The 24,963-nt window shown below is 46.3% G+C and overlaps 1 protein-coding gene across 2 annotated transcripts in view; it reads left to right on the top strand.

The window, feature by feature from the left end:
* Nin (ninein) overlaps positions 1 to 24,963 on the top strand; it is a 95,536-nt gene that overhangs the window by 28,838 nt on the left and 41,735 nt on the right. For both annotated transcript variants that reach the window (XM_059278970.1, XM_059278972.1), the window contains exons 4-12: positions 12,343 to 12,382; positions 14,186 to 14,376; positions 18,458 to 18,604; positions 19,217 to 19,384; positions 19,812 to 19,948; positions 20,266 to 20,406; positions 20,682 to 20,856; positions 23,991 to 24,101; positions 24,482 to 24,571. In XM_059278970.1, the coding sequence (XP_059134953.1) occupies positions 12,343 to 12,382; positions 14,186 to 14,376; positions 18,458 to 18,604; positions 19,217 to 19,384; positions 19,812 to 19,948; positions 20,266 to 20,406; positions 20,682 to 20,856; positions 23,991 to 24,101; positions 24,482 to 24,571 (1,200 nt within the window). The remainder of the gene's footprint in view (positions 1 to 12,342; positions 12,383 to 14,185; positions 14,377 to 18,457; positions 18,605 to 19,216; positions 19,385 to 19,811; positions 19,949 to 20,265; positions 20,407 to 20,681; positions 20,857 to 23,990; positions 24,102 to 24,481; positions 24,572 to 24,963) is intronic.

The raw sequence follows: 24,963 nt of genomic DNA, 5'->3' as shown, positions 1-24,963 counted from the left end.
TCAGAGTCACTTTACTCTTCTCTCTGTTTCTTTCTCTTTTCCTGTCACCTAAGAACCATGTCTTTGGAGGTGTTGAGAATCTAGTCTTTGGGATCATACATCATCATAGGGGTACCAGACAATACAGAAGGGGAGGGCCTGGGGCTGGGCCTCCCCTGGTGTGAATGTCAGGTAGGGAACTGGAGACAGACTTAGGTTTGCAAGACGGGATGCTTAGCTGGCTTTATAGGTCTGCCATTTCTCCTGCCCTCAATGGGTCTGTTCTCCGCTCCCCCTCCCTCAAAAAAAGTGGCTTTAGAGTTTCTCCATGAAGACAATAAAAAGATCAGAAACCTGTTATCAGGAGGTGAGCAGAAGAAGGTCTGGCTGTACTCCCCAACGGGAAACTAATTTTAGCTCCAGGTTGAGTCAAATCATGATTTTACTGAGGTCCTGCGGAGGCGTGGGTGGTGGGATGAAAGTGTCCCACTCACCTATCAAAGCTGTCCCCAGGTGGCTCATTTCCCACTAGGAACACACCCTCTCAGGACACATGAGCAAGCTGTATCTGAAAAAGTAAAGTAAGAGGTCATCTCTGCCCTCTGGGGTTATTCAGTCAAAGGGCAGGCTGCAGGCTGATGCTTCCTCACTAAGGCTGTCATTTCTGGGCTGAGGGGGTGGCGGGGGGGGGGGGGTAGTTCATGCTGTCTTTTATTCTATCATCATTTGAGAGCTTCTCCCACAAGCATAACCCAAACTATTGGTACTCCTCAACAGTGCTTCTCTGCGGTCCACCTGTAACTCCACCTTCCCTCATACTCATGGAAATATCCACAAATGTAGATAAGTGTTAGCCACTTAGCAAAGCTATTGTAGAGACTGCTCTGAAGCCCCTAAATTTATATTTAATGTAAGCCCCATGTGAAGCTTCAAGCACCAGCAACTTGCCTCTCAGGTAGGTGCTGCACACAGCACACCTTTGTTGTGAGCCGTGGGTGAGGGCCCACATGGTCACAGGCCATAGCTGCTTGCACAGAACGTATGAAAATAAACTTTGTTGAGGCTGGAGAGATGGCTCAGTGGTTAAGAGCACTGGCTGCTCTTCCAGAGGATCCAGGTTCAATTCCCAGCACCCACATGGCAGCCCACACCTGTCTGTAACTCCAGTTCCAGGGGATCCGACACCCTCACACAGACATACATGCAGGCAGAACACAAATGATGCATATGAAATAAAATTTTTAAAAAAGAAAGAAAAAGGAAGGAAGGAAGAAAATAAACTTTGCTGTGAGGCAGTTTGGGTCATGCTTGGCTTTTGTTTCCGTTCATCTGTGTTCAAGCCCAATATGAATTGTAAACATATTCATCATCTCTAGCCCTTCCCCATCCCTTGAGTTTTATCAGGCAATTTGATCCTTTCCTTCTGAAAGTAAAAATATCTAACCTAGCTGTTAAGCATGTCTTTCCTACCAAGTGTCATTTACAAGGCAATAATGCCATTCTGTAGGAAAAGACTTCCGTGAAGTCTGCAGCACTGAATATGGTCCTTCAGAAATTTCACTTGGAAAGCAGGACCAAGAACGTGCTAATTCACAGGGCAGGTAGAGCCCACCAGCGGCCGGGATGTGCCTGGCCTCCGATTTAGTGTGTTTATCTGGCGATGGATCCCTTGGGAGTCTGACCTCTCATCTTGGCCGGGATTGAAAGGAAAGTGGTGATTTTTCTTTTTTCTGGGATCGTTTTCACCCAAGTCAATTCAAGAGGACATTCTACTCTGAGTGAATCCCGGCCAACAAAAGGGCACATTCTTGGTCCCCGCCTAAGGTGTGACTAATGAGATGGTTTTGGATGACACTGTGCTTTACTTCGTTAGGAAACAGAAGTGAGATTTTAGGTTTTTACGAGTACATTTTTATCCCCTTTGATAAGTAGCTGCTGAAAGTACCTTGGGCTTTGGGCTATGTTTCCTCATAGGTAGCTAGCAGGGGAAAGAAAACACACACACACACACACACACACACACACACACACACACACACACACATTTCAATTCTATTCTCCATTCTTCAAGCTCGGTAGGAAAGATTGTGTAATTAATACAATTGGGCCAGGGACACTTTGCTTTCTGCCCCAGTTGAAAAACAGGGAACACCTTGTTAACTGTTTTCCTCTACAGGGAATGAATTGGGTCTAGTAAGATCTTTATCAACAACAAGGGGTTTTGAACAATTATTTCTTCAGCTGCAGACAATAATAATGTAAGTCAAAACCATTGGCTCACACGCTGCAGTTAAGTGAGAACCTGAGAGAAAAGTTAAATCCGACAGCCACATTGTCCTGAGGATGTGCAAGGGAGTCCAGGCTTTGTGTTGAGTCTGTGAGAGGCGAAGGTGGTACTTGGTTAACTACACCCCAAAATCCCTAAAACAAAAAACTGATTTTGCTGTCTACATCAATTTGAACTGCCTCAAAAAGTCTGAAGTTGACCCTCTTTCGCTTATGTTCATTTCCGTATATGCATAACTTGGTGGCAAAACTGAGTTATTTCCATTGTCCGGATCAGTATTTAATTGTGGGACACACACATTTTTTAGTAACTGAGAGAAGTTCTACTCAGATCTTTTATAGTGGAAACACACACATTATTTTTTCATTATCCCCATTATATCCTTTGTCCTCCTTTGACAAAGCAAACAGTCTCCTCATTGATGCTGTTCATTCCCAACCAACGGATGACGTCCTCAGGACAGACGTTTTTGTTAATGGCATTCCAGCCTTCCCCTTTATGTTTCTTCAGTCTTATTAGGTCACATGGCTATTCCCTTATGGGATTGTAGATCCCTTGACTGTGACCTAAGACTTCAGAAACCTCCTCAAAGCTAGCAAGACAACATTTGTTCTTACAAGCCTTGCAGACCTTGGTGCCCTGGTTGGTCTTCCAGAATTACGTCAAGAGGGATTACGTCCATCTCTGCTCCACCACCTTCCAGATCAGTCATCTCTGATACTCATTTTTTTAGACTGGAAACGTAAGACAGACAGCAAACCAAGATCGAACTAACAAGGATCGGTATTCAATAGTAACCCCTCCCAACCCAATCATTAAGTATCTTCCACAGTTTTGCTTGCTCCCCATTCAGCAACTATAATGAGTAAAAGTGTGTAAACTGCCTGTTCTACTCAATGAGACCCTGTCTTAGTGGTAGTGTTTGTCTAAACTTAAGGTCAATCCTCAGAGCCTCCGAAAGAGATGGGGAGACTTTTTCAGAACTTTAAAATCCACTCCCCCCAGCCTTGCTGAGGGAAGAGGCTTACTACATTCTTTTCTTTGCATTGGCAGCACTTGAAGGCTTTTTGGCAGTGCGCTAGAACTCACGTGGATGTGTGTGCATTTAAAAACCATGCATTAATTCCCGTTATCCCCAGCTTTTGCAGTGTTTAATTACCTTCTGAGATGAAGGCACCAATTTGCATTCCAGTCCAGTAGCTCCTCCCTGAGTTCCAAACAGAGAGCCTGGAAGCTGGGCTGTTAGGTTCTGCACTGCCTTAGCCTTCAAAGGTGGCAGAATGGGAAATGAGCCCCCGTCCCAGGAAGTGCGTCCCTGCAGAAACAAAAGCCAGACCCCCAGGCACATTCAGCTTCTAATATCCAGCTTAGAGTGCAGCTTTCTAAACATTTAAGAGTAACCAAACACACCCTAGCTACTGTGCTTTCAATCATGTGCATGCTCCGTAAACAGATTTCTGGTTCTCTTCGGAGACATCCCATGCTTTGCTAGATGTGTTCTCCCTTTAAAAGAGACACTTGATCTCAGCCTTCCACGGAGCTTTGTCAGCCTAGGAAATTGTATTGCTCTTCTTCTGGGCTTACAAGGCATTCCCTTTTCGAAATTAATGTGCTTCAGTCTCCCAGGCTGCCGAGATCGGCTCGGCAACCTCCGTCTCAGAAGAATAGCCCCGTGTATGCCCATAATCATTTTAATTAGCCATACATTCTGTAGGGTGCAAAGGTCTTAGCTGGAGCAGATGGCTAGTGGGGGCTGTGGCTGGCCTATTGTGGGCAGGGGGCATGCAGTCCGAAGGCTGCAGATGCTGCCTCCACTTTGGGCCTAGAAACCGGGGGTCCAAGAGACCCCGGCCATCTGCTCTGTAGTCCCCCAAAGCAGATGTCCCTCCGAAGAAAGCATTCCTGAAATTGGTGCGGCCTGGGTGGCTGATGTGTGCAGGGTACCTCAGCCAGCGGTAAAGCAATCCAGCTGGCCACAATGGCCAGTGTGACATTAAGATGTGTGACCCTTGGGATGGGTGCAAGGGCATCCCTTTGTCTAACCGAGGAGGGTGAGGACCACTTTCCGTAGCAGCCATTTGGGGGCCAGGCAACCTCTCACCCCAGCTCCTTCATCTTCTCTGTAAATAAAGAATCGCAAGGTAGCCCCTGGCAGCCGTACCAATCCAGGGGCCTCTGGAGAGGAAGGTCCCCGGGGGAGGGTCTCCTCCCAAGTTGACTTCCAGTTGATTACTCCATCACAATTACCATGCCAAACCTGTAGCTCCTCATCCCCGGTCTTCTTAAGACATAACTGACAACAATTGTTTTCTTTATGGTCACGCAGATGTTTGATATCCAAGGATATTTTGTTAGGTGTATACACTGTGGACTGAATGAGTCAAGCCGGTTTACCTGTTAGAACTGTAGTTGCTAATCTCTTCTCTTTATTCCTCAAGCTGACATTGGACTGTCTGCTGTTTTTTTCTGTCTTCCTGTTGAGCATCCAAGCAGCAAGTAGAAGAACCACTAGCTACTTACTCTAGTCCGGTAATAGTTGGACCTCGCAAGCAAGCGCTTAGTCCTTGGCACTGTCCAGGGCTTTCCAGTATGAGGCATGGCTTCCCTCACAGGGAAGAGTTGCTATGCGCTTACCCATGGGGAAACTGAGGCACGAAGAGGTTAAGTGATTTGACTGAAGTGCCCACGCCGCTAAAGGGCAATGAACCCCAGCGGTTCAGCCATCTCTAAGGCACACTCACACCCCCATGTCCCGCTCACGGGGCTGAGTACCACCCCAGCTTTGAAGGCGAAGTAAGTTCCTGAGCAGTGACAGGGGGTGACAGAGAACACAGTCTCTGCCTAGCCCTTCTTGTCCACTACATGGCTTTGCTTCCCAAGTCCTGAGTATCCAAAGTGTATGGAATGATGTTTACATGTTCTGACACCCGCTCCCTCACCCTGTGTTTACATGTTATGACACCCGCCTCCTCATCCCGTGTTTACATGTTCTGACACCCGCTCCCTCATCCCATGTTTACATGCTCTGACACCCGCCCCCTCACCCCATGTTTGTGTTTACATGCTCTGACACCCACCTCCTCATCCCGTGTTTACATGTTCTGACACCCGCTCCCTCATCCCATGTTTACATGCTCTGACACCGGCCCCCTCACCCCGTGTTTGTGTTTACATGTTCTGACACCCGCCCCCTCATCCCATGTTTACATGCTGACACCTGCCCCCTCATCCCGTGTTTACATGTTCTGACACCCGCTCCCTCACCCCATGTTTGTGTTTACATGCTCTGACACCTGCCCCTTTGTCCAGGGTTTTAATGCACCCACCCACTCAAAGGAACCCCTGTGGCTTCACAGGGATGAATGGCAAAGTGAATTTTCTGGTGAATTCAGCACCCGGATAGCATTCCAGCCTTTGTGCCTCCCTGCTCCTGCTCTCAGGGACCTTCCTGATTATCCTTTCCAGTGCTCTGGATGGACCTGTGTCTAGAGGCCACCTGCCAGCTCTCACTTTGCTGGGGTGACCATCAGCAATTAAAGGACCCTGTTCCACAATGATGCCTCCTTTTATTGGTGCTGTTTCAGTAGCTGAATGATCTAATCCCCCAACCTTCTAAACTGCCCCCCGCCCCAGCTTTTTAATTGGACTCACTGGCTCCAGGCAGTAAGAATGAAAATAAATGAAGTGTGAATGAATTGAATCTTCCCTTACCCACCCCACCCCCCCCTCAAATTGCAATTTAATAACAAACATTCAGCTTTCATGTGCTTCCCTCCCTCTTAAAGGAACATACCCTTCCTTTAGACTAGGGAGATACAGAGCTCTGGTCATGTCAGGGTGAGGAACTCCGGTCTCTGGCAGAGGTGATCTTGGAATGAGATGGAGCCATTACGGTGAATTTGCTGCCTCCTCCAGGATGACCCCCGCACCTTCAGAGCTTCTTACCAAAGACCATGGGAGAATGCTGGGGAGACTGTCACCCAGAGTTCAGGTCTACTTATTATCCTTACCCTGCCCCCCCCCATCATCTTCAGATTATGAGAAACCATTCCTGCTAAGGGATGCCTGGGGTTTGAAAGCCATGGCTGGACTGGGCTGCCCATTCCTTCTCTACTAGCACATATTGTACGTAATAATGGGTTTCATTCAGACATTTGCATACATGTATACAAAGTGTTTTGATTATATTCACTACTGGTCCCTCTTCTCTTCCTAACCAGCCCCCGCCCTTCTACTTTTTTGGTGAATCATTTTTGGTGATTCTCTGTGTTTAATTCAGGTTGTTTATAGAAGGAGTTATTTATGAGAACATGGGCACTGACCAGTGGCTGGCTCTACCACTAAAGAAAATGTCTTTCCCATCCCCAGCACCCATTAACTGCCTGTAAAGTCTCAGGGAGGGGGTGAGGCCTTGTGATACCCTCCCCGCTCCGTGACAGAATGCTGAAGGTCTCAAGACCAGTCTTGTGGAGGTAATCAGACATGCAGTGCCCATGGCATGCATGGCCAGTGTTGGACCATCTCAGGGCCTGCGCTCTGGGATGGCTGCTGTCCCCGCAGCAGGTCCCATGCTCTGCTGAGCTCAGGAGGCATTGGTAGCTTTTGCCTGCCTGAGCCACCCTGGCTTCCCTCCAAGCCCACAGCCACCACAGGCTGTTGGAGAAGCTGAGTTACTCAAGGGAGAGAGCCCTGAGTGACTGCAGTTATCCAGGACTCGAGGGCAGTGACCGGCACAGTGGGAGCTGCGCTGACCATTTATAACAGTGGAGGAAATCAGGGATTTCCCCCTATAGTCCCTCAACTAAAGCATGTTTTGTTTTTATTATCTATTTCCTTCCGGTCTTTGTCTGGTTATATAAATATTTGCTGCTAGCAATAATCATAGCGCAGATCGCATTTTTGTTACGCTCTTTCATTTAACGTTTTTAAAAATATTTTCCCATGTTCCTAGATGGGGTTTTAATTGCTTTTATTGACCACATTATGTTGTATCATTATACTTTATGCCCCATTGTTGAATATTTAAGTTGTTTTAAGTACTTTATTATTATAAAAGTACTTTGGTATACGTATTTGTGCACGTGGCTTTTTCTTTCTGTTTTTTTTTTCCTTTAGATAACAAATGAAATTATCAGTCTGAAGAGTGTGAATATTTTTATTCTGATACATAAGGCCATTTTCATTATGAAAGTAATAGTATCTGTGAACATTGCTGCCCGTTACACATGAACAAGCCTGCTTCAGACTACAGTCTTGGTGGGAGTGGGAGTACCACTTAAATACTTAGATAATTCAATAATAACGGTTCAGTGGTGACAATTACGAGCCTGGTTTTAGTTCCTGTGACCTTGTGTGGTGTTGAGTGAACCATCCCGTTGTGAGATGATGCTGAGGTGAGTTGCCATCTGTAGCCTGTGCATCTCTGCTGGCACTCACTGCTTAGAGTACTGTTCTTGCAGAGAATACTGCCCCCCCCCCCCCCGCGCACGTGCGCCCCCTACCCCGCTGTCAGTTCATTTCCCAGCATCCATGTCAGGCTGCTCACCACCATGTATAACTCTAACTCCAGGAGATCTGACACCTTCTTCTGATATCACATGTGTCTATCCAACACAAACACACATGAACATATCATTTTAAAAAATCCCTTTTAAAAAATGCACGGATACTTCCAGAGGCATACCCAAATGAATGATTCAGTTTTGAATATAGAGGTGAAAAGAATTCCACAGATACAAATTTAATATGTATTGCATACACAGGTGTCCCCACAAAAATAACAAGATTTTAGAGTGCTTATGTGCCAGGCACAGTGCTAAGCACTTGGCCCTTCCCTCAGTAAATTCACACTACTTTATTCCCATTTTACAGATAGATAAACTAAGGCCAAATAGGTCAAGCAACTTACATAAAGTTAACCCCATAAGTAAGTTGGGATTCAATACCAGGCAGTCTAGCTCCAAATCTGTGCAATACTGTAGGCAGAGTTTTCCTGTGCCAGCAACCACTCCCAAATAATCAACCAGAAACTTAATATTAATTGTAAATGCTTGGCCAATAGCTCAGGCTTGTTACTAGCTAACTCTTAAATTAATCCATATTTCTTTTTTGTGCTTTGCTATGTAGCTTGGTACCTTTTCTCAGTGTGGCATGCCCATCTTGCTTCTCTCTGCATCTGCTGTGACTCCTGATTCCACCCTTCTTCCTTCCAACAGTCTCAGTTTGGCTCTCCCACCTAACCTTATCCTGTTCAACTATTGGCCAGTCAGCTTCTTTATTAAACCAATCACAGCAACATATATTCACAGAGTGTAAAGGAATATTCCACACAGTCACTTCCATGCTGGGCCTTCCAATGGTTATGGGTGAGAAATGGAGAAAGAAGTGAGCAGGCAGGGTCTATCCTGGATGGTGATGGACAAATGGACACACCTACCCTGACTATAGATATGTGAGACATTGGAAACTATGTGGGAGCGTCTTTGTTCTTCAGATGCTTCCCTCACTGTTTTAACACGTGTGGGGAAATACATGAGCAAATGTGAGAAACCACACACACCCCGTCACTTTAGGGATTGTTGCCAAAGACTTTTTGAAGTTGGGTGTTGCTGTTTCATTTTTGTTCCAAGTTGCTATATTCCTGCAGAAGCTCTTTGTGGTTTGAGCTCAGTGAAAATTCCCCATCAGTGTCACTGTTAAAAAAGAGTCATGAACAACTTGCAGTTTAATAGTTTCATTTGGACCAATGAATGGTTCAGAGGTCATAAACTCCATTTGATATGTTATAGGTGGATTTAGTGGTTTGATTTTAGGGTACTCAGATGTTGAATAATGAATTTGCATAATTTCAGGTGCCAAAGTAGGGTGGGCATTTGACTCAATCTGGTGGCAGGTAGGATGCTTTTTATTAGTGGGCCTCTATTGATTTGAAGTTTTATATATAGTAACAGTCTAATTCTGATCAGAAACAGTAACTGAGGAAATCTATGGAGGACTGTTGACTGCTACCCCTCCCTGCTTCCAGGCCACACACATCTACCAGCTTAGAGCTCCATCTTTATCTAGAAGTGTAGACAAATGAGCTAATGAAATTATAACCAAAAGAAAACAAGGAGAACTCACCTGGGCCCCAACAGTTCATCCCAGCAATTCCTTGTCCATTAGTCACTTTTAGTTGTGATCTGAACAGGCTGCAGATAACTTAGCCATCTTGAGACATGGCCTTTGGCGGTCTTCAGTTCAGCAAGAATATTCTGTTTGGGGATTTCACTTTGAGATTTCAGTTTAGCTGAGGCCATGGCATCTTTAGGGTCCCTGTGAAATTAGGAGCTGTGAATCTTAGCAGACACTTGTCCCTCAGTGCAGAGGTGATAACTACCATGAGTGTAATAGTTAATATTGTCAACTTGATGGGCGCTAGAATCCCTCAGAGACAGTGAGGGATTATCTAGATTAGGTTAGTTACGGTGGGGAGATCCACATTAACTGTGGGTAGTGCCATTCTGTGAGCTGGGGGCCCAGACTGAACAGAAAGGAAGGACGTGGCATGAACAGAAGCATCCATTGCTCTCTGCTTCGGACGGGGGACACGGTGCATCTAGCTGTCCCCTGTGTCATACACTTCCTTCCATGACGGACTGTGTCCCCTGGAACTGTAAGTTGAGACAAACTCTTCCATCCTTCAGTTGATTCCGTCAGGTAACTAAGATGATGAGTGAGTGTGGGGAATGGAGTAGACCTGCTGTAGTCGCCTGAAAGAACGTTAAGTCATTTCAACTCCCAACTACTGAAAGACAATGTTTGATGTCAGCATTTTTGCGCGACGCACCATCTGCCATGAGGAATCCAGGCTCTGCAGACAGGAGTTAATCAGGCCCATCTTCCTGCTGTGTTTACTTCAGAAGTCTTAGGAATCAACTAGCATTATGCAGTTCCACCACCCCAGAGAACAGATTGGTCATTTGGTATAAATGGCAACTTTATTCATAAACTCGTATCTAGTTTTCTTCCCCTTTTAATTGTTTAATTTACTTTTTGACTAGTGTATGAAGAAACAGGTTTCATTCATATACGTCATTATGCTTTGTTCTTATTTGCCCTTCTCACTCCCTTTCCAAATAGGCTTATGCAAAATTCCCAGGACCTTTTTTTTTTAAGATTTATTTATTTATTTATTTATTTATTTACTTACTTACTTACTTACTTACTTACTTATTTATTTATTATGCATACAGTATCTTGCCCAAGTGTATGCCTGCAGGCCAAAAGAGGGCACCAGATCTCATTATAGATGGTTGTGAGCCACTATGTGGTTGCTGGGAATTGAACTCAGGACCTCTGGAAGAACAGCTAGTGCTCTTAACCGCTGAGCCATCTCTCCAGCCCCTCCCAGGACCTTTACTTCTGCCTCCTGAGTGCTAGTATTTATAGGTATGAGCCAGCACATCTGTGGATTACAGTTGTTTGCTAAGATAGCAACCTAGTTCCGAAAAGATAAGGCCTCTTTTCTCAGCAGGATTTCCCTCACTGTTGTATAACCTTCCTATGGGATGCCAGCAATAGGCTGCTTACTCAAGAAGCCCCAACCAGGACAACCCAAGCCACTGAGGAACTACATGTTATAACTGGTCCAGGGAAGACTAACACAGAACTTGGCTGGTAGAGCAGGGGCTGGATTTGTTCCTGGCTTGGGATGAGCCGGTGGTTACCAGTATAAAATCCACATGCTCTGACCTTGGAGGAGGCTCACTCGAGCCTTAGCATGATAAGGAGGCTGTAGGCGGTCCAGTTCAGGTAAACTCCAGCCTGCTCAGTGTCATTTACTACTGGCACGGAGAGTATTTAGTTCAGCTTTCCGGTCCAGCTGTATGGACTGCATCTGATCTGCTCTCAGAGGCAAGCACACCAGACTCGTTCTTACTTCAGCAAATATTAACAACTCCTCCTGTTCACTTTGCTCTCTGTGGTCCAGATGACCCTTGGGGCTCAGTTTAGCCCTTGCTGCTTTTAGGAAGTCCACCCTCATCTTCCGAGCCTGATATATCTTACTCAGGAAGCATCACATCTTACTTCCTCTTTTGCTGGTCCCTGTGTCTTTATTAGCATATGTACTTTCGGGGATTATAATATAATTACATTTCTCCCTTCCCTTTTCTCACTCCAAGCCTCCCCATTATGCCGTACCTCCTTGCTCTCTAAGTTCATGCATGGTCTCTTTCCTTCATTAACTGTTGTTCCATGCATATGTTGATATTTATACATAGATATTCCTAAATATAACCTGCTCAGTCTACAGGCTGTTACTCATATGTATGTCTTCCAGGCTGAGCAGTTGGTGTTAGGTAACCACTTGGTGTGCTCTTCCCTGGGAAAGACTTGTTTCTTCTGCTCTCAGCATTCCGTAGTTGCTTGCAATTCTTTGTGCAGGGTTGAGGCCCCGCCCACTTTAGCATGCCCATTAGTGCCCTCCTTCCTGCTCTCATGTTTAGGCTGTCGTGTTGGCGATGCTCAGTGGGTGTAGCTTCTGACGTTACTAGGAGACACAATCTCACAGTCAGCTCCCTGATGCTCTAGCTCCTACAGTCTTTCTGCTATGTACGTACCTTTTCAGACAACAAATGTACCTCTCTCATATATGTACCTTTTCAGACAACAAATACGTGTGTTCTGCTCTTGGTTGTAGTCCCAAGACAAAGCCTGAAGGTGAGCACTCAGCACGCACTGACTGAAGAGCAGATTTATAAATGTGGACAAACATTTGCCGATGAGTAAACTCTGGATGTGTGTTTGGGGCTGGCTCAATGGATTGTAATGGGTTCTGTGGTTGAAGAAGTAGCCTTGAAAATGACAAGTCCCTAGTGACCTGCAAAGACAGCGCTTGGTGCTGGTGCTGGTGAAGTCGGCCAAGAACAGTCCATTTCGAGAGGTTTCAACCTCTTGATTGGTTGTCTGGTTAACTGAAAAGAGCCCATAGGGACGCAAAGGCTAGTCACGTGACTAGCCCAGAGGTGACGTTAGAGCCAGAGGGTCTAGAAGCTGGGTTCCAATGCGCACTAATCGTCTCTTACCTTCTCCAGCACTGGAAGACACAACACAGTGAGGAGTATGAAGCCGAAGGTAAGAGAGCTCGCTGGGGTGGGGCGGGGTGGGGGCGGGGCTGGGGCTGGGCAGGGGCGTCGCTAGGGCGGGGCGGGGCTGCTGAGGAGGGAACGCCCAGGCTGCTATAGCTAAGGCCCTCTACATCCACTTTCCTGCTTCTTGCCCTGGAAGCAAGCTGGGCATTAACATTAGGACCAACAGCAACAGGGAAAAACAAACAGAAAACATTTCCCAGTGGCACTCCCTACTCTTCAAATCCTAGCTATCAGTATTGTGTGAAAGATGACTTCTTAGGGTTCCTGTTGCTGTGAAGAGACACTAGGACCATGGCAACTCTTGTAAAGGAAAGCATTTAATTGAGGTGGTGGCTTACAGTCCAGAGGTTTAGTCCATTATCATCATGGCGGGAAGCATGGTGGCATGCAGGCAGACATGGTGCTGGAGAGGTAGTTGAGAGTTCTACACCTGGATCTGCAGGCAGCAGGAAGAGAGAGTGACATGGACCAGGCTTGAGCTTCTGAGAACTTACAGCCTGCCCCCTAGTGACACACTTCTGCCAACAAAGCCACACCTACTCCAACAAGGCCACGCCTCCTAATAGTGCCACTCCCTGTGAGCCTATGTGGGGAGGCATTTTCATTCAAATCATCACAGCATCTAATATGTAGCATCCTACTTACAGACCAATTATTCTCTATTCAGACTCTCAAAGGAATTTGTGAATATCCCCAATGTAAATAGTAGCCTACTAAGTACATCCTTTGCCAGTGTCCAGTATTTACCATACACTTGATGCGGAACACATGAATCCTCTGGCCACCAGATGGCACTGTGGTTCAGCTACAGGAGCCCTCAACTTGGCTTTAAGGCTTAACCCCAGATGAGCTGTGGTTAAGTGTAATTAAAACAATGTGTTCTCTGGCTTTCCAACTTGGATTAACAGGACAGTAATGGGTTTAATTTCTGTCAATAAATAGCAGGAATGACACAAAGTACTCCTTTCAGTCCTCCGTGGTTCTTCCAGATACATAAAATATGCCCATAATTATCCCGTGTCTAAGCGATGACTTCATGGACTATCACACATTTACATTGCCAGTTTAGAAGCAAAATGGTTCGTAAAATAGTCTTGATGTTTCAATAAGTAGTTGGACCCTGTCTTTAAACAGACCTTATCCTTCATCTACAGATACTAACACTCTTGCAGCTTGCCACATTTTCTTTCAAGTTTCGTTCTTGGGTTTCTGTGGGTTAGGAAGATTTGGAGAGTAGATGAACCTTAAGAGGCACATTATGATTGTTTCCTTCCCAGGAAAAGATGCTGTGATGCTTAGACCAGAAAGAAAACAGAAATAAAAAATGTGGACGCCTCAGTTGAGACGTTTGACCTTGTGTCTCTTCATGAGAGATGATGTTTCTTTCTCACGGGTGACTGTCCCATAGCAAAAGTGCCTCCGATTTACACTGGGACTTCAATACCAAATCAAAGCGGGGTCAATATTTATAGTTGTCTCATACAATGTATATTTTGGTCCAGAGAGATGGTTTAGTGGTTAAAAGTACTAATTGCTCTTTCAGAGGACCCAGATTCGATTCCCAGTACCATCTGGCAGCTCACAACCATTTGTAACTCTGGTTCCACCGAGAGCACTGTATGCATGTATACACAGACATACATGTAAGCAAAACACTCAGACATGCAAAAGTATAAAAAACAACGGAAGGATTTACTTACTTTCCAAGGTACCTTTTCTGTAACCGGCACCATACCATCCCCGTGCGAATCCCTTGGCGACAACACAATGTATGCTCTGATTTTAGGTCAGCTAAGGTTTTGGAACCCGGACGACCTGAATGCTTCACACAGTGGGTCTTGCCCTCCCCAAGACTGGATAGAAGAGAAACTGCAAGAGGTTTGTGAAGATCTGGGGATCACTCGAGATGGTCACCTGAACCGGAAGAAGCTGGTTTCCATCTGCGAACAGTACGGGTTACAGAATGTGGATGGAGCGGTAAACACGGCACTTTGTTCTGACTCGGGGAATAATGCTGTGGCTTTCTTTTTCCCTGGGAAGACATTCTACTTGTACACTCCTTTTGTCTTTGGGAAAGTCATGTCGTGTGGCAGAAATCAAAGCTGATGTAGCTGAGCTATATTATATGTAATATATAATATATAATATGGTCCCCTGCTGTGCTGTGTTACCTCCTATGAGATGATCAGACAAGTTCAGCACTGCCAGCATATAGTTGTAGAAGCATCAACCAAAAGAGTAAAATGTGGGAAAACTTGGAGGAAGGATTAAGGAGAGTATTTTGAAGAGCAGGCTGCTGAGTTTTCAGTTTTGGAAAGATCCCGATGCCATCCCTGGGTCCTTAGGTCCCCTGAGTGGTGATTGGGACAAGCTGCTTCAACAGCCATGGTTTGAAATTTGCATCCTGGTGTGCAGGGAACCTTGGCTGTGCAGAACAGCCCGATCCTGGCCATGAGGAAATGGGGTCAGGTAGGCTGGTGGTTTTGAAAACACAGAGAGTCTTGAAGCCCCCAGAGAGTTCTCGATGTTAAGCCTCTGCTTTGTGTTTTTCTGAAGAATCGAGAGAAGATCTTCAGGATTAGTATGTGAATAGCCGTGAAGCCCAGAAAAACGCATAATTCCAAGACATGTCTTTCAGTAAGCTACAATTAAAGATTAGGGGGAGTTAGAGGTTAGGAACACAGTCATTGCTCCAGAATCCTTGATTCCAATGCTATTTGACACCATCCTGGCTGCCTGCTTGGGGGAAAGTGGTAACATGTTCCTAACCAAGAGACGGGTCTTTAAAGGCTGCCAAGTAGCCTGACTTGCAGAAAAGTTTGCTTTTTAATTTTTTTCCTTTTTTCATCTGATGTGACCGTTATATAAACCCCGACAGCCTTTGTAATGCCCCATTGCTCATTCATTTTTCAGCAGTGGTTACTGAGTCATTAAATTAATTGTCCTGATTTCTGAACCAAGAGCCTTAGGTTGTTTTTGCTTTGTTTTGTTTAACCAAGAAACATTGCGTAAACTTGAATTATTGATCTGAGAACAATCCTTGGAATATAAACCGCAGCCACTCACAGGGAGCTGGCTTCCTTTTCTTCTGCTGGGAGCTCCCAAAACCTGAGATGACAAGAGGCACTTGGAGTTCTTTCCCTGTGCTATGAAAATTAGGAAGGCATTGCTCATCGGTGTGTTCCTGCTTAGTGTTTCCACTCCCTCCCACCCAGAGGAGTCAGGAGATGTCCTGTGCTTCGTGCCCTTAGTTCTGAACCTGGAGGAGCCGAGTTCAAACTGGCATTATTAGCGTAGGACTTGGGAGCCTGGAATTTTACACCTGAAAGCAGTTTGAACTCTGTCAGCCCTTTGCAGAGGAAGCCAGTGAGATCACTGCCGCCCCTCTTTTTAGGAGGGAGAACTAGATTTGTTCTCTGGCTGTCACTCACACCCCACTTTCTGTGAGGACAGCGAAGAGGACAGGGCCGGCAGACGGGCTCCCTCGAGGCCACATCAAACCCAAGGATGACTTTGTTTGACCTGTTCAGGATTTTAAAAGTTGAACTTTGAGTCACACTCTTTTGAAATTGGAAGTTTTCCCTAAATATTTGTAATAGCAAGCCACAGCCATCATCTCTGGAGACCGCAAGCAGCCATGTGCTCAGCTAGCTTTAGTCCTTACCACTTGCTCTCTGAGGTCAGAAGCCTCCATGCCTCGGTCATTCCTGTCACCTTCCAGGCTCCTGTGGGCGTCCCAGTTCCTGGACCCTCTTCTGGTACATGTTTCCCACCCTACACATGGAGAAGTCAGCCACCCACAGACATGGACAGCGTGGGAATGGAAATGTCCTTGTTCTAGATGGCACTCCTGTTCCCAAAGAGGGCAGCTACCTCATTTGCTCACATAACCAGTGTTCTCTGAGCCCAGTCCTGACCATCCAGCCCTTTCTAAATTCACATCCTTATGTCTACTACATCTCATCCCAAGCTCTGAGTTAAAATAACTGGCAATAGTCTACTACTCCAGAAGTTTGAATGGACTAAGTGGTGTTCAGGCCACCTAGAAACTGCACTGATTTGACCAAGTACGGATATAATCCATTGGTATATCTGGATTTCATGGACATTTCTGGTTGGATGGCTCTCAAAGCCACGTCCTCCAGGAAATAGTTCTTTCGATTGGTGAGAATGAGACAGAAAAGTGGGGGGCTTTTGGCAGCCCTGAGCATCTTGTCTCAAATGCCACTGAGCACAAAATTCTGTTAGAACCCTGCTATTTCTTCCACAGATTTCCATCTTCTAGAAAAGTTTCCTTATCTCAGAATCCTCTCCCAAATGAAACATATGTCTCTTGTGATTTGGGAAAAAGCATTGGAAATACAATTTGTTAGCATACTGTCTTCTTGCTTCTCGGTGGCCTGGACATCGTGTGGATGATTGTGTACTACAGCAGTGTGCCTTGTAAGATCTCCGAGTGGTTTCTGTTCTGATCTGGAAGGCCTGTTCCATAATACACTTTTATCACAGAGTGAAGAGAATCTCAGTAGGGGGGCCTGTGCCTTTCCTCCTGCCTGTGGCTTCTGTGACTCACTTTCCCCTTTCCCATTCCTGTGGGACTAAGGAACAAACCGTCTCTCTGACAAGCCTCCACATGGGCTGTGGTTCAGTCTCCCTGTCCTTGTTAGATGATGAAAATTATATGATGGCCATCAGAGAGTGCAAAGTGGAGAGTCAAAATCCCTTCATCTTTCAATATATTGAGACCCTCCTTTTGCACACAAACAAGATCATTCTCACCCAGTCTTGTTCTTTTCTGGGCGAACACATTAAAACACAACTTCAACATGTTCCAAGGAACATCACTGCAATCTGTCCCCGACCAAATTTGCCATGTTAGAATGCTGTTTGAGTTTCTTTTCCTGTTCTGCCCTGGGGGGTGGGGGGGAAGCAACTTAAGGGAGAAAGGGTTTTATCTTAGTCACTGTTCTAGTGCCATGACAAAACACCATGATCAAGACAACGTATAGAAGAAGCATTTAATTAGGGGCTTGGTTACGGTTTCAGCAGGTGAGTCCATGATCATCAACAGGGAACATGGTGGGCAGCAGGCAGGCTAGTGTAGGACTGGAGCAGTACCTTAGAGCTTACATCCTAATCTGCAGGTAGCAGACAGAGAGAGAGGAAGACTATGCCTGAGGTGGGCTTTTGCAACCTCAAAGCCCAACCCCAGTGACACACCCCTTCCAACAAGGCCACACCTCCTAATCCTTCCTAAACATTTTCACTGTGAATCAAGCATTCAAATATAGGAGCCTGTGGGGGTCATTCTCATTCAACCCAGCACAGGTTTATTCTGCTTCACCATGCACGGCCCAGTCCATCATGGCACAGACATTAGAGCAACAGGGCCTTGAATCAGCTGATCATATCACACTCATGATAAGGAACAGGTAATAATGAACACATGCTGCTGCTCAGCTTACTTCCTCCACTTGGAGAGTCCAGGATCCCTGCCACAGTGGGCAGAGCTTCCCAGTTCAGTTAATGCAATTAGGAGAACCCCACCCCCCACCCCCAGACATGCCCAGGGGCCCCTCAGGTTATTCCAAATCCTGTCAAATTAACAATTAGCATTAGCTGTCACACATGCCGATCTGAAAATTTCAATATGAGCCAGATATCAATCACTCAGAACCACCACCATTTGAAGGCATAAGGAACGTCCAGCTAACACCTTGTCAGGATTAGGAGCTGTAGGTATTAAGTAATTTTTAAAATTTATGATAATGATACCTGTGACATTTGAAGCTGCCTGCCCTGGAAAGATGAACAAAAGGAAGAAACGCTGGTTGCTGAATTGTGTGATATTATGGAGATGTTGAAAATGAACTTTCATTTTGTTTGAGTGAGAAGAGAGGACATCATTTTGGGAGAGCGAAATTCTTTTAAATGTGACTAGAGACAAAATTATGTCTGGAGTCCTAGAGTCAACAGTGGGATGCATTTCTACTGGCCAGAAGCGTCTTGTGCATGTGGTATTTGTGTGTGGTTAAAACATGCAATTGCTCTCACCTAGATGCTGGAGGAGGTCTTCCTCGGTCTCGACCCCGATGGCACAATGAGTGTTGAAGACTTTTTCTATGGTCTGTTCAAAACGGGGAAATCCTTCACGCCGTCAGCATCTACTCCCTATAGACAACTGAAGCGGCATCTCTCTATGCAGGTGAGAGGTAGTGCGCAGAGCCGGGTGTGGTGGTGCACAGCTGTCATCCCAGCTCCAGGGAGCCAGAGGCAGGAGCAGCAATGCAAGCTGGGGGTTAGCATGGGCTACATGGTGCAACCTATCTCAGAAAAGAGGAACCAGAGGAATATTTTCTTCCAGAATAAGTGTTAAAAACCCATTTAGTAATTCTGAATGAATTAATCTGTTGTCTAAAGTGAAATACTAAGAAGAGAAAGTATTCTAGAGAATGAATAAGGGAGGAATGTGGCCATTCGAAGGGAAAGGATGGCTTGAGAAGCGGCCATAAATTAGAGTGTGAAGGCCACTAATTATGCCTCTTGATGGCAGCATGGGGTCAGAGAAACCTGGTATCAAGTAGAGGTGCCTCTCATCTACGGCCAGCTCTCCCACACCAGTTCTTTCTGATAAGCTTGTAGGCTTGACTCACTGGGAACCACAGATCAAAGGCACAGCATGGCTTCCCTACCCTCACCCTCAACTGTAAATTCAGTTCTGTTCTCCGTGGCCAGGACTGGCCATCCCAGTCTTAACCAGTACCCAGCTGAGTGTCTGGGGCCCACCTTAGTTGGTTAAGAATCTTTCTTCTTCCAGTCTTTTGATGAGAGTGGACGGCGGACCACAACTTCGTCGGCGATGACAAGTACCATTGGCTTCCGGGTCTTCTCCTGCTTGGATGACGGGATGGGCCACGCATCTGTGGAGAGGATCCTGGACACCTGGCAGGAAGAAGGCGTTGAGAACAGCCAGGAGATCCTGAAGGTGTGGCCTCTCAACTGGCAATCCCGGGAAGGGGGTGTCAGTTTATCTCATGAAACTCGCTTGACTTGATTTTTCCTTAATGCCTTAATGTTCATGAGATCTCAGAGATAAGAGATAACTATTCCTGCCTGCTTTACCAGAAGCCCGTGGCTGAAGAAGTTCCATTTTTTTTTTTAAATCTCAAATTATTGACGTAAGAAAGCTCTTAGCCCTTGAAATTACACTCCTGCGTTTGTTTGCAATGTCAGGTGGGATATCATGAGATACAAGCTTGGTTTCCTTAAGAAACTGTGTTCGAGATGAAAGCTGTCCCTGAAAGCGCCCCCACACCCCCAGGTCTCTAGGCTGGCTTCAGTCTGCGTCTACACGCTTTCTGAAGCTGGGCTTGTGATTTGTTTTGACTCTGTTGTCGTATTCTGATTCCCAGGCCTTGGATTTCAGCCTGGATGGGAATGTCAACCTGACAGAGCTGACGTTGGCTCTTGAAAACGAACTCTTGGTTACCAAGAACAGCATCCACCAGGCAGCTCTGGCCAGCTTCAAGGCTGAGATCCGGCACTTACTGTAAGTTGAGCAGAAGGTTTGCCTGGTCCGTTCCCTTTACAGCTTGTCACCTGGCGCCTTTTCCTGTCCTCAGGCCAGTGTGGCTGTCCTTCGTGTCTACCTGATAAACAGTCAGCCGCCTCAGCTGAAGGGAAGCGAGCTGGCGCTCCGATTGGCTGGAGCTTCTGAAGGGAACTGTGGAAGGCATCTTTGTTTGGGGAAGGTTTTGGTTGTCTTGGTTTTGTGTTTGTTTTGAAGCAAGCCAGATGAGAGCCTCTTTGGGTCTCCTGGTCGCTTAGAAACAGCTTGCTCCTAACTCACTTGATTTCTAATTCTAGGGAGCGAGTGGACCAAGTGGTGAGAGAGAAAGAGAAGCTACGGTCGGACCTGGACAAGGCAGAGAAACTCAAGTCTCTGATGGCTTCAGAAGTAGACGATCACCATGCCGCCATTGAGCGGAGGAACGAGTACAACCTCAGGTGTGGCCAGAAGGGCGAGGTCAGGGTCCCATCTCCCCCATCCCCCCATTCTCCGCTGTCCCCCTACTCCCCCAGCCCCACTCAGGGCAGGCTGGGAACCGCTAGGGCCCTCATCTGACTGCAGAGGTCTGGCCCAGCCTCCGGGAAGGCAGGACACTTTAGACACTGCCCCAGCACACTCTCTAACTCTGCACCTCCGTCTCGGGCTTTGGAATCTTCACATACTCTCCTCCAAGGGACCTAAAGGCCACTTGTTGCTTTGCCCCCCCTCACAGGAAGCTGGATGAAGAATACAAGGAGCGCATAGCAGCCTTAAAGAGCGAACTCCGTCAAGAGAGGGAACAGATCCTGCAGCAGGTGGCCAAGCAGCGGGTGGAGCTGGAGCGGGAAATTGAAAAGGCCAAGACAGAAGAGAACTACATCCGGGACCGCCTTGCCCTCTCCCTGAAGGTAGTCTTTCTGTTAGCTCTGCGGTCTGGGTCCATGCTGGGGACCCACACAGAAGGCTCCTGTTTGCTAAGAGCATGAGTCTGCCTAGGGCTAAACCCAACAATTCTCACTGTCATGGCCGGCACATGGCGGTGGCTTTGCTAGCCTTGGGGACTGCAGGAGGCCAGGGGTCTGGTATATGGACCAGTGCTTATTTGTATAGCTTGTTCTTCCTAGCTGCCTTTACAATTGCTCCTCAGGACTGGCTGGGACCTGGCTGACATCCGCAATCCCTAAGCTGCTCCCCTAAGCTTGTCCCCAGCCTCAGCCTCCCTTTCCCCTTCCTACCTGTCCCCCATCCTCATCCTCTGGACCTCCAAACGTGACTTTCCTCTGCGGTCCTCCCTCCCTCCCTCTGCCCCAGTGAGGGAAGCTGCCCTCCTCTTTTCTGGACCCTCATACCAGATTGCTAGTATAGTACCGGGCCTCTGGGGCCCTCTGCAGACAGGAAGGCCTTGATGAAGTTGCTCAAGCCTGCTTCCTAAGGTGCAGGTGGGCGCATCACAGCTTTCTTCTGACCCTGGTGTAGATGTCATAGCAGACGGTACAAGTAAAGTGTCTGCAGGTGTGGGGATAGTGTCTGCTCCTGTTGCTATTATGAGGAGTGCCCCCCCCCGCCCCCCCCCCCCCCCCCCCCCCGTCCACACAATGGAGGCGAGGCCGAGGTAATGCCAGTCTCTGCTGTCCCCTGAAGTCTCCCTTTGGTTAGCAGCAGCATCACTTGCTGGAAGCCCCTGAAGTTAAAATTCCCAGCCACGCCCACTCAGTGCCGCCACTCTTGAGTCAGGATGGTGTTCTGAAACACCTCTTAGACAGACCCCTTCCTCTGCATTTCCGCGGTCTCTGATTAGGCTCCGGATTCACCGTGGCCCTTCTGGTGATAATGGGTGTCCTCAGCAGTCCTTTCCTCCATGCATCCATTGGAGTAAACTCAACTACCGACAGGTGCAAACATGCCCGTTTAAAAACAGAGTGCTAGCCGTCAAGGGCACTACCAGGGTGCCCATTCCACGTCCCTCTAACCGGGGCTCCTACCAGCTACTCCCCGTGCCCTGAGCCCCCCACTGCACCTTCCGTGAGCTCTCTGTCCCTCCTTACACCCCTTTGGCATGTCCCCGGCACCACAGGCCGTGTTCCCTTTCCATCTCCATGACACCCCCTGTCTTGTTGTCGAGAGACTGTACCTCTACTACTGGAGCTGTTTGTACCCCGGCCTTCCTCCTGCAGTCTACCTTGTCCCTTGCGCTCAGTGACAGTACGTGATTCGGTATCCAGAGCAGCAGGGGGTGTCTGGAATGCAGGGTTCTCTCCTGTCAGGTCGGCATCTGAGTGTGGCTCTTCCTTGAGAGACAAAAATAATAGAGTTGGCGTTTTAGGAGAAGATGGTATCTTGGTGTTGTTCTTTGTTTTTTTGTTTTGTTTTGTTTTGTTTTCAAGATAGGGTTTCTCTGTACAGTCCTGGCTGATCCAGGCTGTCACTCTGTAGACCAGGCTGGCCTTGAACTCACAGAGATCCACCTGCCTCTGCCTCTCGAGTGCTGGTTAAGGGCTGGGATTAAAGGCATGTGCCACTACCCCTGCCCCAGCTAGTATTTTTTTTAATGCTTTAAGTACATTCTTTTTTTTTTTTTCTTTCTGTAACTCCATATTGCTATGTGAGAGTGTGAACTAGAATACATTAAAAATATACTGGCTCTCTATCCTTTTGGCAAAATGTACTTGGAAAATAGCATTCTTCCAATCAGCCCTTAACACTGGAAAAGAAAATATGTCAAATAGCAAGTATATATTTCTTTCTTTCTTTTTTTTTTAAACAAATGCAGATAAAACCTTTCTAAAATGTACTGTGAAAGATCTTTTCTTTTTAGTGGAAAAAAAGTTTGTGAGTTTTAGTTGGTGTGTCCTTGTATTATAATTTGCTTATACATATAAATCATGAACCATTTATATGTAACTTCTGTATCCTTCAACAAAATTATCTATAACTTAGCTATAAACTGTAATGCTCATTAATAAAAAATGATTTGGGGTTTACTCTTTTTATAGTTCTTCTTTGTCTCTTGCTATAGCTAGACAAGGTGTTTCTTTTTAACGTGATTTGTTTGGTGTGGACACACACACTGACGTGCACACGTGTGGAGGTCAGAGGACAACTTTCAGGAGTCAGGTCTCAACTTCCTCCGTGTGGGTCTCGGGGCGTCAACTCAGTTCGGCAGGTGTGGTGGCAAATGTCTTTACCCACTGAGCCAGCTCACGCCAGCCCTAGAAAAAGTACTTTATAACCAGGTTCTTACATTCAACAATACATCGAGAATGTCATTCAGAATACTCCACTTAGTGCTGTGTAGAAATAAAATAAAGCCATGCATGTACCTTCTTTTTTTTAAAAAAAAAAGTGTTGCTGTCAAAGTAAAATTTTCATATTAAAAAAAATAACTATATAAAAAGTGAAATTAATTTCAAGTCATTTAATTCAGTATCTACAAGGCATTATCTTTTTTTTGTTTTGTTTTGTTTTGGTTTTGGTTTTTTTTGTTTTTGTTTTTTTTTTTTTTGTTTTTTCGAGACAGGGTTTCTCTGTGTAGCTTTATGCCTTTCCTGGAACTTGCTTTGTAGACCAGGCTAGCTTCGAACTCAGAGATCCGCCTGCCTCTGCCTCCCAAGTGCTGGGATTAAAGGCGTGCGCCACCACCGTCCAGCGGCATTATCATTTTGAAATGGAACCAGGGAACACAAATCCCTCTGGGCTCTCTTCCATATTTGTAGCTTACGGTGTGGATCCAGTGTGTATACTCCTCTGACGGCATATGTCTCAGTTGATTCTAGATGTGTTTCAAATGCTCAGTATCCACGTGGGCCTGTTCGTAGCTCAGGCATGGAACAGCACAATTTTATAAGGTTCTCTTTAAAAGCAGACTTTCAGATCATGAGCTAGGTATTGACCTTTTAATAATATTTTGGTTCTGATTTTCTCTAGCTTCCAGGATAAATGGGTTTTCTTCATCTCAAGCCTTGGCTTAATGCTTCATATAAAATGGTAAAACGGTTTCTTGATTTCTGACTTGTGTCATGCTTATTTTACCAAATTCCTCAAGGAAAACAATCGCCTGGAAAACGAGCTTCTGGAAAACGCGGAGAAGCTGGCAGAGTATGAGACCCTGACGAGTAAACTGCAGCGCAATCTGGAAAATGTGTTAGCAGAAAAGGTGGGTCTGCCTACTTCTGATTTCCCGATGAGTGGCCCAAAATGTCACTCACCCGAAAGAGCAGAGGCAAGGCCAAGAACATTTTTACTAGGGAACTGTTTGGATACCTACGGGAAGTTGTAACCTCTCGGGATATAATTTAGGGGAGTGGCTGTGAGGGGAAGCATTGCCTGGCTCGGAGATGGGCTCCCTACCCAAGCGGAGCACATCGCTCTTGGGTGTTCTCCTCCTCTTCCGGTTGGTGGTGTCTCTGCTTAAATGCCGCATTCCTGTCGTATTTGGGAGCTCGGGTGACAGCAGAAGCTGGGATCTTTGGAATGTGATAGGTCAAAGAAGGGCCCTTGGGAAGAATGACAGCTTTGTTTCTTTGTCCTCTCTAGTTTGGTGACCTCGATCCCACCAGTGCTGAATTCTTTCTTCAAGAAGAGAGGTTGGTGCAGATGAGAAGTGAATATGAGCAACAGTGCAGGGTGAGTGGCTGAGGGCCTGGGTTCAAATCCCAGCCTCAGCGCTGGTTGGCCACATTCACTGAAGTCTGTGGATGCCTCAACTTCCTTTATGCACAGTGGCAAAATGAGTGCCCACCCAAAGGGCAGCTGTGGAGGTTCACAGAGAATCTTAGAACAGAGCCAGGGACATACTAAACACAGCCATTTCCAGTTACAGTTGGTCTTACAACTAACAGGAGTCTCTCTTAAATTAACTCCCCTAAGCTTAGGAATTTGATTTTTTTTTTCTTAAACCAAAAAAAAAAAAAACAAAAAAACAAAAAAACAAAACAAAAAAACTTTTTAAACAAGGTAAGTGAAATGGAATTCTAGTTGTTTTAGATACAATTAGATACAATTTGTACTTGTGAGAG

This window comes from Peromyscus eremicus, chromosome 14, assembly GCF_949786415.1.
Source record: "Peromyscus eremicus chromosome 14, PerEre_H2_v1, whole genome shotgun sequence".
NCBI lineage: Eukaryota > Metazoa > Chordata > Mammalia > Rodentia > Cricetidae > Peromyscus > Peromyscus eremicus.
Note: the sequence above shows the minus strand (reverse complement) of the source record. Positions and strands in the feature narration are given on the sequence as shown.